Source organism: Syngnathus acus, chromosome 5 (genome assembly GCF_901709675.1).
Source record: "Syngnathus acus chromosome 5, fSynAcu1.2, whole genome shotgun sequence".
NCBI classification, from domain to species: Eukaryota; Metazoa; Chordata; class Actinopteri; order Syngnathiformes; family Syngnathidae; genus Syngnathus; species Syngnathus acus.
Window position 1 is genome coordinate 869,638 of NC_051091.1, and position 15,883 is coordinate 885,520.

General features: G+C 42.6%; 2 protein-coding genes across 3 annotated transcripts; both read left to right on the top strand.

Annotated features, from left to right (window-relative positions):
- Positions 1 to 225: 225 nt before the first annotated feature.
- rab22a (RAB22A, member RAS oncogene family) lies at positions 226 to 6,107 on the top strand. Of its 2 annotated transcripts, XR_005097939.1 has the most exons (9): positions 226 to 359; positions 1,457 to 1,536; positions 1,665 to 1,746; positions 3,121 to 3,192; positions 3,590 to 3,696; positions 3,944 to 4,053; positions 4,280 to 4,408; positions 5,253 to 5,396; positions 5,704 to 6,107. XR_005097939.1 is itself a non-coding variant. In XM_037251248.1 (7 exons), the coding sequence occupies exons 1-7, from the start codon at positions 324 to 326 to the stop codon at positions 4,375 to 4,377; spliced, it is 585 nt and encodes a 194-aa protein (XP_037107143.1). In that variant the 5' UTR covers positions 226 to 323; the 3' UTR covers positions 4,378 to 4,459. The 2 variants fall into 2 exon arrangements, 1 of the variants encoding a protein (XP_037107143.1); XM_037251248.1 differs by lacking the exons at positions 5,253 to 5,396; positions 5,704 to 6,107 and having other exon boundaries at positions 4,280 to 4,459.
- A 1,042-nt stretch (positions 6,108 to 7,149) lies between these two features.
- Positions 7,150 to 15,883, top strand: vapb (VAMP (vesicle-associated membrane protein)-associated protein B and C). Its single transcript, XM_037251247.1, has 6 exons — positions 7,150 to 7,380; positions 9,568 to 9,720; positions 12,456 to 12,559; positions 12,649 to 12,729; positions 13,198 to 13,377; positions 13,880 to 15,883. The coding sequence occupies exons 1-6, from the start codon at positions 7,323 to 7,325 to the stop codon at positions 14,033 to 14,035; spliced, it is 732 nt and encodes a 243-aa protein (XP_037107142.1). The 5' UTR covers positions 7,150 to 7,322; the 3' UTR covers positions 14,036 to 15,883.

A 15,883-nucleotide genomic window follows, 5' to 3' on the forward strand; every position in this document is an offset into this window, starting at 1 on the left:
TGAGGAGGGAGGATGTCGTAGAGAAGGGAAAAAAAACAAAACCATATAGCAGGGGGAGTCACGTGACCCCTCGCCGTACTTCCAAGATGGAGACCAAAGTGCAATGGGCGACTGTCGCTACTTAGCCTGCCTGCTTTTCACAATCATTATTATTAGGACCTTTAAGTAACACTGATTTACGTCTTCATTTGATATCCCACTCTTCCGATGAAATGAAGAGGAGTCGTCTTTGAAAGATATTCCCGAGAAGTTCGCTAAAGGAGAAGTGAGGTGAAAACAAAAGTGCCAATGAAGATCAAGTTGATGTAAAACAGAAAGCAGCCATGTCGTTAAGAGAGTTAAAAGTTTGTCTTCTTGGGGTAAGTTGGCAGCTATGAATCAAACCTCCTCTATTTCCATATGTTGTACACATTTCATCATTAAATGGCCTTCATCGGGTTATGCAATCAATTGCGATCGAAATGGAGTTGTCTATTATGCTTATTGTAGATATTTTAAGGTTACAAGAGTCGCACAGCACAGGAGATACCATGAACGAATCGTCCAAGTGTAGATCACCTTAACAGCATCCGGTTGCATTTTCTACAGTAGAGATGCCAGAACTCCTGTACAGGTACAGTCAAGTATTAAGTGGGGATAAAAAATAAAATAAAAAAAAGAGTGAATACAGAAATACTCAAGCAGGGGTAAACAAACAAACTCAGAAGACGCAGGACAGAACCACACTTTTGCAGAGAGAAGGTCACCAACTACTTTATTAGTGTGGTGATGGATTTTATTGATGGTAGAAAATAAGAAGCGGGAATATTGTCTACGTCATGACATTGTCACTGCTTTCCTGTGTTGATATTCCAAATCATTACAATGCATACAGAAGTAATCGTCTTCTCACACACACACACACACACACACACACACACACACACACACACACACACACACACACACACACACACACACACACACACACACACACACGGGTTATTCCAAATGTTTTAAAAACCGGAATGTGGACCTTAATGCGAATATTGACGGCATATAAACATTGTCATGAATTAAATACAAATTGCACAGGTACATAATCCCAATCGAATACAAAGTGAGACAGTCAAGTCTGACTGGAATGCCTCCTCAAACGAATACTATGTCTTTTACTGCATCGTCAAAAGCGGGTAATGGAAGTGCTTTGCTCAAATGAATGTGCATTCCACAATTTGGGAGCAACGCTCTATCACCGTTCTTTTAATCTTGTGCAAGGACACAAAAGAGGTCAACAGACCGCAGTGACCTAACACGACAAAATGTTTTCAAATGCTTCAGACAAGTAAGGCCATAGGTATAGAATAAAACAGCCAAGTGCACGCTGTGTGTGTGTATAGATAAATAGATAGATAGATAGATAGATAGATAGATATATTGGCGCACATTTGACTTTTTGTGCATGGTTACTCTGCAGGATACCGGTGTTGGCAAGTCAAGTATCGTGTGGAGATTTGTGGAGGACAGCTTTGATCCAAACATCAACCCAACTATTGGGTAAGTTGTACATTACAAGATCGATGCCACCTTGTCGTGATTTGCCTTAGCAAAAGAAAGTTTATTTCCACTGCAATGATAATTGAAAAGCTATATAATGCTGTATGTGTCTCGTCATGTATCACCAGGGCATCTTTTATGACCAAGACGGTACAACACCAAAACGAGCTACACAAGTTCCTCATTTGGGACACGGCGGGACAGGAGCGGGTTAGTAGGCCCTAGATTGCTTCTTCTTTTTAATAATCCAGTGGACATTTCAGGGGGTGAATGAATGAATCAATGAGATCAGTAAGCACACAAGTAAGTGTATGTGTGCCTTCTCCTCAGTTGCGGTGTTTGAAATTGACATGTGCTTTAGTATTTCGTGTGTTTGCTTTGAAGGGCCGTGGCTTGCAAAAGTGCACCTCTGCATTATTACTAGCAGGGGGCAACATTTCCTTGTCTGTAAGTCAAACATTCCATTTGGAATGCCTTCACCAGAAAGATGTGACAAATGCCATTAGATTTGCAATCTTCACAACATGCATATGGAAAAAATATCATTTTGCCGCTGAGGACCAAGAAGTAAGGTAAGAAAGAAGCTTTTGAATACGTTCTATTTCTGCAAGTGCCCTTGTCTTTCTTGTCCTGCTTGGGAGCCACCGTTGTCCTCTCCTGAGAGGTGAGATAAGAGACAGCTCGTCTTTTATCCTTCTCTTTCTCCACCTCCTCCTTTGTGGTCTTCAGGGGACAGAAAGAAGATAAGAGGAGAGCATGAAACCTGAGCTGTCACGTTTGTCGTCAAAGTGGCAGTGCCACTGACTTGTCCGTCGTCTCTTTGATTAATGCTCAGTTGATCGTGCAATGCATGTGTAGGTTTTCTCGTTTCCCAAAGTTAGTTGGCGTTCCCTGTCTGTGTTCATCCCCGTGTGGTCTCTGACACGTTCCCAAATGGCTCTCCAGACTTTTCTGGATCAGCTGCTTTGGCGCGCATGCTTGTCAAATACATATATATTATTCTCAGTTTACAATGAAACGTTTCATAACTGGATTGTTACGCTGCCAAATGTTTCCATTCCCTTTCTGAAATGAATCAACTTAATGCTCTTCAGCCCGTATTCAAATTGATTTGCAAGCGCCTGAATATATATTTGATTTGGTTCCAATTTGAAGAAATGCAAGCGACTCCATTGAAATCATTGACTCTCTCCAGAGAATTTGCTTTCAGTTGTGATGAATTAGGGATCAAATGTACGCTCTGTTCCATTGAAGTCACATTTGTGGCAGCTCTCCTGACATTCTGCTCATCTTTCTCCTGATAACTTCCACATGTTTGAGGTTCTTTTGAATTAAAACGGCTCCCTTGTATGATGTGTGCTTTTAGAAAAGGCCTGTTGTGGCATTTCTGTCTCAATTGTTTTTCTTTGTTTCAACGTGTTTATTGAGTACAATAAAACCACACTGTAATGTTGAGTCCATAAGGGATGAGCGAGAACCCATAAAAGTAGTAGTATGAGAACAATAAATGGCAGTACAGATAAATACGAGTGATTTTCGCCAAACATTGCATATTGATATTGTTGTCCTCCCTCCCTCCCATAGTTCCGGGCTCTGGCACCAATGTACTACAGAGGCTCTGCAGCCGCCATCATTGTTTATGACATCACAAAAGAGGTATTGTTTGGATTCTGTGCACAATTAGTCTGTGAATAACACCTGGATTTATAGACCCGGTTCTATGCTACTCTTTGTTCTGATCCATTTTGAGATCACCTTGGCTCAGGTCAGCCACTGAGTGCCACAATCTTTCCGCAGCTTTAGTTCCTATTTCTGTCCAACACTTTTGGAACGTGAATCCTAATGCCTCTCATTTGGTGTGTCTGTTCAACTCTAATGTTTCAGCCAGCAGGTAATGATCATCGTTTTAGTCTGCAAACTGGAGGCAAACTGCTGGCTTAGCTTTCTCCAACAAACTGTCTTTTTTCAACAAACCGTGACATTAGGTTGCGTGTAAAATTGGGATATACAGACAATTCATTCATACAATTGATGAAACAATTCCATCCATCAGGAGTCCTTCCAAACGTTGAAGAACTGGGTGAAGGAGCTCCGTCAGCACGGCCCTCCCAATATCGTGGTGGCCGTTGCCGGAAACAAATGCGATCTGTCGGACGCCAGGTGAGCCTCTGAGAAATCCAGATTCCGGTCGGTAGTCCAACGCAATTTGTTACGTGATGCTTGTCTGCTTCCAGTTGGTTTGAATTTGAACCCCAAAGAAAGTTCCTTTTGCTCTTGCTACGCAATTCATTTGCTGATCTTTATTCATATTATTGTAGCCCTTGAACAACTGAATCCTTCTTGATCATGGAGTTGAACAAACCCGAATGTGTTGAAACAAAACCATTTGTGCATGCTCTGGTTGCAGGGAAGTCTTAGAAAAGGACGCCAAGGACTACGCCGAATCCATCCATGCCATATTTGTCGAAACCAGTGCCAAAAACGCCATCAACATCAATGAAGTTTTTATAGAGATAAGTGAGTGTTCCGACTTCCGGAGAACAAAAAGATTCAGGTTCATGAATTGGGTTACACCGGTACCGATGATCCAATAATATCAAGTGGGAGCGATTTTAGGGCAGTTATTATGATGTTGGTTGTTAGTTGAGACAACCAATCATTAGCGTATTTTCCGCACTTGGCCATGTCTTAAATCAATCTTCAATGATGGACTGCTGTCCACGTTTGTGGTTTCTCCCCACAGGTAGGCGCATCCCAGTCGTAGATGCGTCCGGGGGAACGTCGGCAAAAGGTTTCAAACTGGGGCGGCAAGAGTCAGAGTCTCGCAGGACGTGCTGCTGATGACGACGACGACCACGACCACGCTTGGCTGGTGACTATTTGCTCATTCTTCTATTGTACCGCGTGCGACCAACGCAAGCAAGCAAAAAAAAAAAAAAAAAAACATTGCTCACAATATGGATTTTGGAAGTGACAGACAAGTAAGCTACAAATAATCGGACTAGTGTCGAAGGTCTGTCATCTCCGTATGAGTGTGATTATTTTTGATTGTGTTTAAATGATTGTTTTTAATAATGATTTCTCTCCATCATGAAAATGACATTTCTTTGCAATCCGTCATTTTGATGATTGATGCCCCATGTTGAAAAAGGCACATGTCAGCTGCAAAAGTAGAAACTGATTCAATTGTGAGGCAGACAGACAATGGCCCTTTTACATGACTTCTTTTTTCACTACTCAAAACAAGTTAGTTAGTTAGTTAGTTAGTTAGTTAGTTAGTTAGTTAGTTAGTTAGTTAGTTAGTTAGGGATGTTGGCCTTTGGGATGACATTTCAAGATGAGCCTAAAAATGCACAATTGCCTTGACATGTCAACTCAATGTGACCTCAATCAATTTGTTGAATGTTTCAGTACTTTTTGCACACCTTGCTGTTCCCCAATAAGGTTTTGTTAGAATTTGTATTGAAAGAGTCCTCATGATGCTGTTGACATTTTGACATCACAAGATCAAGATGACAGCGTTCATTCCAGTGTCCTTTATTTGCGTACATGAAAACTCTCTTGTAATTGACCTACATTTAAAAACAAAACAAATATTGAGCTCAAGACGCTAACGTGGCACTACATAAAAACACATTTTGAACCCTGGATGAACCTCTGCCTCTGATCTACTTTCACTTACTGCATTTGTTCATCTTCACTGGCCGTTTTTTTAGGCTCCAGCTCATCCACAATACAAATGAGGACAAGTGTTAGAATATACAAATGAAGGGACGTAAGTGGTTTTCTTTTAACTGCTTGCTGGCTGCATCGAGACAGTGTTTCCCATATTTGAACTCTATTCCAGAATGTACATAGACCAGTGGTTCTTAACCTTTTTCCTTGTTCGCACCCCATTCAATTCACCAACCGGTTCTCGCACCCCTAACCCTAAATGATTATCATCATAATAATTGGTTTACTTTACAGCTATAAGGCTTAATTAGCATTATCCCTAATGCCAATTAACACAATGACTTCGTGATTTCCAGAATTTTTCACTTTTTTCGGTTACCTGACCATTATCCCGGAAAAATTGTCAATTTCCCCCAGGGTATCCTCGCACCCCCTAGGAAGCACCCCTGGTTAAGAACCACTGACATAGACTGTAAGTTTTTTTTTTTGGAGAAAGTAAAGCCTTCTGATGCGCTTTATTTGAATGGTTTAACGTCAAAATAGCATATCTGCGCTCAATTGTGGGCAGTTTGATTGTGAAATTGCGATTGCGACAGCTAATTAATTCCACTGTTGCCGTAAAATAGTCTTGGGCTGGCCCTGGGAACACGAATGGCCAGTGTTATGTATAGTTTACATCATATGACTTTGCATTGCACAAAATCCAACGACTGTTCTGTATTCAAACAGTTTAGTGACAATGCATTTTAAATTATATCGGCACTTTGGTAACAATATTCAACTTTGGATTGTTTCATATTGTCTAAATGGTTGTTAAAAAATGTTAGCAGTGTATTTCCAAGTGTGTACTAAGGGAATTGTCAAATTCTTTATAATTAAAAGACTGAAAAAATGTGCATCCTCTTTTAACACACTTTTATTGTACTCATCGTTTTGTTTTAATGGCAGACATAAAACTGGAGGACACAGTGCACCCTTATCAACTTGGTAATGTATTTAGTTCGAAGCAAGACCAATATTTAACATGGTAAAAACGTTTTCAGTAGGAAAATGCCAGACAGGTAAGTGGAAAGCCAAGTTGATAGGTGATTCTATTTGATAACACTTATAGAAACCTACATAGTGTGTTTTTCTTCCTCTATTGTCTTCATCTGGACTGTGTCCATACTTGTTCTGTTCTACTTTCCAACAAGTATCCATCTCAATACAAACTATATCAGGAGTATGATGTAAACATCCACCATACTAATTGACTCCAGCTGACTTGCAACCCTGATGAGGATATGTAATATTAGAAAATGGACGCATACTACTGTGTAATGAAATTATAATGAAGTTGAACTACTCTCCCTTTCAAGATGTCTGGTAACAATTTGCAGTCAGTCTTTCGTGAACCTGCATGATGGATGTTTGTGGAACAGGAAACTATAGTATCTGAGAAAACCCTAGCAAGCATCTGGAAAATGTGCAAACATCACACGGGATGGCTGGAGCCAAGATTCCAACATAGAATATCTCCACTGTGAGTCAGGCTGACAGCATTAACAAGTATTGAGAAAAGTATCATTTTCAGATGTCAGAATTGGGCCAATGATTTAGGCAATAGACTTTGGGCTCCAAAATAAAGGAGATTGTTCATTTTGGCCAAGATCAATGTCAAAATAATAGCACACAGATCTGGACAAATTCAGCCTGGAAGCCACATGCAACTCACCCGCAACATTTATTTGAGGGGGCCAGGCCGCCTCTTGGCCATGCCTAGACCCGGCTCTGGTAAAACATCTGATGTGGATGGACCTATACATTTTTTATACCAAATTTTGCACATTCTTATCATGTAGCACCCCCCCGCAGAGCTTCACCCAACAGCACCCAGTCCGTCACCCTGTCACCCTCCCCGCTGGGTGGCAATGCAGAGGCAGTGACGTCACCGGCGGCCTGCCTCTCACTCCCTTCCTGCCGCCGCCGCCGCTGCCGCATCACTACAGCCGTCGCTAGCTCGAGGTGACGGCGGGGGGGCCGCCTAGTGTTGTCGCCGAGTCCGTGACATACAAGATCCTTCCACAAGTGGGTCTCCCGCCCCGATCGCCCCCGCTGCAGCTCGTTGGGTCATGGCCAGGCCGGAACAGGTTCTGTTTTTGGAGCCTCAACACGAACTGAAATTCCGAGGTGAGGAGGAGCGGGGGAGGGCCCGCTGGTTGGGACGGGAGGGTTAGTTTGGCTTAAGTTTGGCATGAAATTCTTCAGTGGTCCATTTTTGATGCTTTTGAGGAGAAGAAAAGAAATTGGTTGCTTCGCGAGGGACTGCGGGTCAGGTGACAACAGCTAGCCAAGAAGCTAGCTGGATTAGCATTTGACGGCTAATATAGTTACACAAGGCCCCGTCGCACATTTCCCCCTCCGGGAGCTTCCATTTATAGTTAAAGGCAGACATTAAATGTTACAAATTCCACACCAAAAGATCGAATGGGAGAAAGGTGTCTAAAAGGGCTTGGCATCTGGTGAATTTGTTAGTTAGGACATCTCGAGAGCAGGTGTAGCCGGCTAACATTAGCCCGCCCTCTGATTGGCTGGCTCGCCCTAGTCAGTCGCCTTGACACTTAACAAGCTGACTGACACTCGTTATTAAAAGTCTACACACCCCTGTTCTAATGCCAGGTTTTTGTCATCTAAGGTTAGTTATCTGACAAGATTTCCCACCCTTAATGTGACCTATAAACGCTCCTTAAATAATAATAATAAAAAAGATTGTGTGAGCAATATAACAAACTGAACTAATGTAGCGTGCACACTCTTGCAACTGTGATGTATCTGTGTTCAGAATTCATTTGCATCTAAGCCGATGTAAAATGGGAGTCTTCACACACCTGCCACCATTTAAAGTGCATCCAAAAGTTCAACCTTAATTTTAGCAGACCGCATATTTTCCCCGCTGAATTTGAGAGAGTGTTTTTGCACATTTTTAAAATACCACCAACACATGGCATTTGAACTGAACATAGTACACAACGAAACATCAGACTTTGGTGCTAAGGGGCCACACTTAGTTGATTGAAATTTCATAAACTAACAGTTCAATGTGAAGTGCAGACCATTTTTTACTCACACGTATGCACGTGCGACAACAGCTGCATTGCAACATGCGACCGAGCCATGAGGTTACGCAGCTCCTCTGCAGCACATGACACGAAAACATCTGAATTGTTGCTGCACGCGCTCATCTCCTCTGATTGATCCAGATAGTCACATGCTGGCTTCCCTCGGGTCTGTTCCACAAGGCCTCTTTAATCGATCGTAATGTATTTGTCACCATGGGGGAGAGGATCCGCACCACGTAGCTTGTTGCTGCTACCGCCCCAAAGCAAGCTAGCTTGCTCGGTAAAGTAGCTTGCTGTGTAAAGTCGCCTAATCAGACACACATACCACCTACGCCACTGCCGCCTCGATTGATTAAATGCCTAATTTAGTCCCAACTTGTGCTAGTAGTTGTCATTTTACTTGTTCAAAAAATAAAGTAAAAACTGTGACCAGAATTGGTCCAAATATGGAAGCCTGTGGCGTCCGAGCCAAAACCAGCTGTAGCGCCGTATTCCCAATTGCTAAAGAATTGTTTTTGACAAAATGTGCGTACTCGATCGAGGACAGACACTTATATGCAAGTACTCTATGATTGTTGCTCCGATTTCTAAGATTTCATGTTCCTATTTCTTGACTAATGGCGCAGTTCCTGTCAGGTCTGTGAAGCCGGCCCGTACTCATTCTTCGTGGCCCCTCACTTGACAGAAGGTGACTAATATACTCAGCAGTTTTAGCCATCAGGATATACATTTCACCTGGCACCTTGTGGAAATCCTGTAGTCTTTTCTCAGGTTCGTGGGAAGCTGTCAGACAGAAATAACCCAGTGATGATAAGTGATGGGGGACTGACGGGCTGGCTTCCAGCATCTGGCCAAGTCCTCATGTCTTAACCAGGAGCATGTCAAGAAAGGCTCAGTTCAAAGACCAAATTAAGTGGTGTCCTTTGAACATGATTATTAAGAAACAAAAGTATCATCTATCTCTATCTCTCGGATGGATGGATGGATGGATGGATGGATGGATGGATGGATGGATTGGATTGGATTGGATGGATTGGATTGGATGGATGGATGCTCAAATAAATATTAACCAGATTTTTTTGAAAAACTGTAATGCAATTTTGAATGTCAACTTGTTTTGTGGAGTTGGATATTTTGAAGGAACCAGTGAGCGTTATGTTTGGCCACACATTGAGTTCCTTGATGATTGAATTCTGTGTCTGTAACCAAATGTCAGCAACAGCTGCTTCACACGCCCGTCCGTCCTTTTCTTTTGTAGGTCCATTCTCTGACGTGGTCACCACCAATCTCAAACTCGCCAACCCTACGGAGCGAAATGTGTGTTTCAAGGTGAAAACGACTGCTCCACGCCGGTACTGCGTGCGGCCAAACAGCGGAATCATCGATGCAGGCACATCCATCAATGTCTCTGGTAATTACACGTTCCTTTCATGAATATCAGGAGGATTCAAATCGACGTTGACTATTTGATCTGAAAATACCAAGTGTCGTTTTGCAGTTTAAAATGTTTGTTACAAACAGAAATATAATTGCACTTCCTGTAGCATTGATTGAATAAATGTAACTAACACGCATCTTTTTTACAAGTACAGGTAAAAATGACTTCAGCACTACCTTCTTCAGGCTGACACATTGTAATTGCAGACATCAGTCAGCAGTGGGCGACAAAATGACATGGTCCACTTTGCGACTGAAGTTGCCCAGTGTCATCATTTGTCACCCCCTTTTCTAACTGTGTGATTTTTCAATAAATTGAAGTATTCTGGGAATGTTCATGTCAGATAGAAAAAGATCAGATTGATGATTTGAGTTGCCTTAATTAGGTCATGTTGCCATAGTAACAGACATCTTTTTCCAGACACAGCCTCAGGCAGGGTTTCCCCCAACAGCACTCGTGCCATGCTGTAATTGGTTGGCTCTGCCACTACGTACATCTTCCTGAGACCTCGCATAATAGACATACAAAGATATGAAAAGAGTCAAGAGCGATCACTTCACCGTACTTGACACCAATGACTTACTACGTTCCCTTTAGCCTGGCCTTTGGTGCCATCTTGTTGTGAATTCCTGAATAGCTTGGTAGTATAATGTTAAATGTAACCTTCACCTCAGGAATGTTGCTGCGCGCGCTGGAATGGATGTTATGTAGTGGTAAAATATGTGGCGCCAATGTTTGAAAAATCTGTGTCCACAAACACTGGGATTCCTCAGGGAATGTTCTTGTTTGACATTCCGAGACGCGCCAACATTCCCAGTGAGGCTGAGAGTGAAATAATATGCAGCGCTATAAAATAACAGTTGTTTTACTGCTCGTTAGCTTGTCGTTAGCACAACAAAGGGTGACCCACCGGACTGCAGGCCAATTCTTTCACTTAACGTCCTGTGGGCTGCGACGAATCCACGCCACGCTCTTTTTTTGTTTTTTAACTTTTGATTTCCATTTGGACGCGGTGTACCCACGAGAGCACAATCAGGGGAAAGCGATCCTTCTCGGCTGAAAGGCCTGAACATGAGTACATATTGGAAGCCTTAGTGCAAGGGTTCCCTATAGACTGATGATTCCGCTTCACTTCACATCTCTTCCCCATGGGACCAGCCTTAATGACACAAAGCCACCTATTACATCATTGTAATTTGGATGACGTGTCTGTTGTCAAGGCAATAGTCATTCAAGTCGTGACAGCGGAGACTCAATTGACATTGTCGAATGTGGTTCATGCTTAACTTTTGATAAGGTCAAGGAAACATAATACAGTTGCACAGAAGTCACATGAAGCTAATTCCTGCACCGCTGCTGTGTTCTCTCTCATAGCTTGTCCGTCCGTCCGTCCGTCCGTCCGTGGTTAGTGCGGCATGGCAGTGCTTCACGTTTTGTTGGATTTCCTGTTAGTTCTTGCAAGAACACTGCGAGCTCGGCAATTTAACAACTCTACAGTAATAACTTGGTTTTGTTGTCAATTATTTTCCTTGGCCTGTTTTTTCTAAATTCTTTTTATATACACGAAAACTGAGCAACCTATATACCATCCTGCTTCCCTTGTTAGCTACAATGAACCTCTTCGCTTTATAAATGATGTACCGTTGTGCGGTAAAAACACCAAATCGTACGATTAATCAAGCAATTAGCAGACGTGTTTTTTATTAACCTGTGTTCAAAAGCGCTGCATCAAAAACATAAAAAAAAAATATCCCAACCACTCCTAATCCCCCCCCCCCTTAGGGGTTTGGCTAAGGACCTTTTAATGTGATCCTGTGTTACCCAAAGAATTTACACGCTTTCCTGCCTCCGTTCTCCAGTGGCGTCCCCTCGGACCCAAGTTGGATTGCTTTGTAAATTGGACCTGATTGAAACAGGACGTTCCCAATCTGTTCATGCTGTCTTGTTTCTGCTTGTGATTCTGAGCCGCCTCCATGGCTGTAACGGTGCGTTACATCTCTGATCAAGGGACAAACGCCATGTGCCAATAGTAAAAACTTTCTTGATGGCTGTGACATTAGTAGGTCATTTGATTTGAGGAAAAAGCCACAGAAGAGGATTTCTGGAATTGGAAGGCGCCAATGTCACAATACGTCTCTAAATTACAACCACATTTGAAAAAGGAGAAATGAGCCCCCATTAGAAAGCATTTGAGCCGTCCTCTATGCACAGAAAAGGATCATTGTAAATCATTGGTAAAGCTTTAAAATACCTTCTCAGTCGTTGGAACAGCATCAAGTAGCGTACCAGCGACTGATGTGGCGGTGGAAGTAGTATACCAGCACAACACCTGCTTTTTGTTAGCCGGATATGTCATGTTAAGAAAGAGTGGGGGGGAAAAAAACACGCTTGGAAGCTGTTAGAACCATTAACCCCGCAGGGCCTTTGTAGATCCGTCACTGTTCCGCCGTCATGGTAACATTAACATGGAATTAGATTAAAGGTGACAGTTTTTTGGGGGCCTCACGTAAGCTCTCCCCTATTTGACTGTTGTGTTTTCATACATTACAGACAGCCAAAAAAAAAAAAGGCAGCCAAAGATATCAAATGGGCACTTGGACTGTCTCTCTCCTATACAGAGTTGAATTTCCGGTCTTTTTTTTTTTTTTTTATCCCCTCAGATTGGTTCAGGCAGGTTGTGTTTCATTTTCCCCTGTTGTATCTTTCAGTCATGCTGCAGCCTTTTGATTATGACCCCAACGAGAAGAGCAAACACAAATTCATGGTTCAGTCCCTGCTAGCGCCCCCAGACATGACCGACATGGAAGGCGTGGTAAGTCATCATCATTGACACAGATGGCTTATTTGACAGTTCACCTCATCATTCAATTGATCCTGTCTTTTTTTCTGCCTTGTCCTTAGTGGAAGGAGGCAAAGCCGGAGGAGCTGATGGACTCCAAGCTGAGGTGTGTTTTTGAGATGCCGGTGGAGAACGAAAAAACAGTAAGCACTATATTTTTTCCCTTCACCGCTTGTAATAAGTCACTCGCTAGTAAGTAGCATAATAGGAACGCGAGATAACTTGAATGCTAATTACTTTTGGATTACTCTAATACCATCTATGGAAAGTTTTTTTCCCCCCCCATATGTACGTACGCTCGGGAGGGAGCTTTCAAGTACGCTTTTGCTCAACTTTGAAACAGACCAGTCGACTTAGCCAAGGTGGTGGAAAATATGAAGTTGCAAATAAATACCAGTGGGTTGCTGGCGCAAAACCTTTTTGCTACAAATATGTCAGGAGAAGCCTACTAGAATCTATTATTCGGTGTCAGGTGTGCGCCGACTCCCATTCAACATGATTTTGACAATTGGACGGGTGACGCCCGTGGTGAAGGTTTGACAGGCGCAGTCACGGTTCTGAATGTATGAGCAACAGTTGACTTACCGCTTGTCTTAACTCTGTCGAACCAGCACGACATGGAGTCCAACAAGATGATGTCGTCCGGCTTACTGAAGTCCGAGTCCTCTTCGCTGCCGCCCAAGTCGATGAGCTCCACCCTGGATGATGGCGAAGTGAAGAAGATCATGGAGGAGTGCAAGAGGCTCCAGATGGAGGCTCAAAGGCTACGAGAAGAGAACAAACAGATCAGGGTGAGTGAAATTCATTTGAAAAACGGAATCATTCCTTCAAACAAAAACCTGTTTTGTCATGTATGTCCATTCAATTTAAAAATCAAAATTCAGCAAATTTCTACTCTAAATAAAATATACAGGTGTGGACAGTGAAACACCAAAGTTAATCAACTTGCAACAATTTGCGTTGTCGTTAGGTCGCAAATGTTCGGTCGCCAGACGTTCGGTAGAGGTTCGCCTGGATTTTTCTTGTTGCAAGGGAATTTTGAACATCAGATTTGCTCGGTCGCCGAACAAATATCTTCATTCACTATTGCGTTTCATGACATACTACGTTTTAGAGGTGTCAATGAGCCGAAATGAGGCAAAGGTGGCCGTCTTCCAAATGTATTTGCTGGAAAGCGCCCCCAAGTGACAAAGCAATCATCTCCCTTCTCCATTTCCACCATTCCATCTCCTGTGGAATCCGGGCCTTTGGTCACTCGTCCAACAACCTCATTTCCTGGTGTGCCATCCTCAGGAGGATGACGGTCTGCGGATGAGGAAGAGCAACCTCATGTCCTCCCAGCACTCCTCGGCCGGTCTGAAGAAGGACGAAGGCCTAAGCGCCCGCTCGGCCGCCCTCATCATCCTCTTCTTTTTGGTGGGCGTCATCGTGGGCAAGTTGGTCTTGTAGAGCGCTGCCGTACACGGGTTTGGACCGGCCGAAAGTTTCCGCAGCATGCTTTTTTTTTTTTTCCTTTCTTTTTTCTCTCGGGGGATGAAATCAAACGCGGGGCATTTAGGATCAGAGATGCCATATCTGCTGGGAAGTGGGGTCCTCGTTGAGAGCGGGGCGTTTGGCTTAAGCCTCATTTATAGGAAAATAAATAAATAAAAGGTCATGTATGGGTCACAAAAACAATATATAGATAAACGATTCACCGTCTTCTGAACAAGCTTCTGCAGATCTTGCCTGATCCCTGCGTTCAAGTCATACTTTTTTGTGAGGGGCGTAGAGAGAGAGAAAAAAAAAAAAGGCTTTTTTTTCCCCCCCCGTCAATGACTAGAATAAGCTCCCCAGCACACCACTGCAATTGGGAGGACAGATTTAGCAGATATTCACCCAGACAGGACAGACTCACAAAAAAGAACAACTTGATGTGCAAGAAAGTGTATCCCTTTTAGTTACCACTGCGGATCCTTCATTGCATGTGTTCACAGCTGAATGTTGCATCTGGACATTTTGGAATCTAATTTAATTTTTCTTAATTGTGTCATTATTTGGCTGTAGGTTTGCACAGTTCTGATCTTTTTATTTCCTTTCATTTGTGTTTCATTATTATGTTTTTTTTTGGGGGGGGGGGAGGGGTATTGTTCTAAGAGCGCATTTAGTATTTAATGGCACAGCTTCAGATTTGGTGATGTTTTTGAGGGCGTCTGCTGATATTCACCAGGCCAAGGCTTTGCCCTGTGATCGGTTGGCGCTTTTTGTTTTTCCTCAGGCCAATACTACAGTACACATACTACATGTATGCACATAACCCACGCCTGGAAATATACACACAAGTGCATGCAGAAATGATGGGCAAAATTTTCCTCATCTTTTCCTACTAAGCCATACATTTGTTAAGTGTCCGGGCAAATGTATGTTAGCAAACGGTGTCATGTTATCAGACGCTTTCACTTGATTTGTTTTTTTTCTTTTCTTTTTTCCTTTCCCGTATTGTCACTGTATCAGTTCCATCGTGGTTGTTTGTTCACACGTTTGTCACTTTTGAAGTTGTGTTTAATGCACTAAGGTGAAGATTGTGATCTTTCTGTATTGCTAAATATTTGTACATCTATATCTACATAGAGAAAGAGCCAAGGCCTTGAGGGACCACATAATGACAACGTACTGTTCTGGAGCCAGTGGTTATTTTCTGACTTACGAATAAAATGGATGAATTACATTCAAAATGGTTTGATCTCCTAAACTTCCATTAAACAAGGAAAGAAACCAAATTTTCCCCTCCAAAGAATTTGCAAGGCGTGCGTTCCTAAAACTGTATCTGTGCTTATGTGTTAGTTTGAGGATGACTTGCTGAGGGGAGGGCAGAGCAGACCTAAAATCAGCTTCATAATTGCAATGTCGGACCTGCATCGTATTGTATTTGCAGAAAAATGTGGTTTTCATTGAAGCATGGAAACAGCTGACACATGAAAAATGCTCCAGTTTAACCAAAATGTGAATAAATGAAATAATACTCATCAAAGTGTACCACTCTTATCCTGCCATGACGCACCAACCACCATTTCGCAAATAGGCCAATTTTACATGTAAATACTTGTTGATCTAGGCAAGACACGACAGTAATCATCACCTGAAGCAGCTGAGCAACTGTTTTGTATGTACGTATGTAAACAAATAAGTATATCTGAGAAGAAGAAGAAGAAAAAAATGAATATTCTTAGTCAAGTAGTCTCTCTGGTGTATAAAAGCAAAATCCCACCTGGTTGGACTATGTAGCATCTTAATAAATGAAAGGAATTCAAGTCCCAA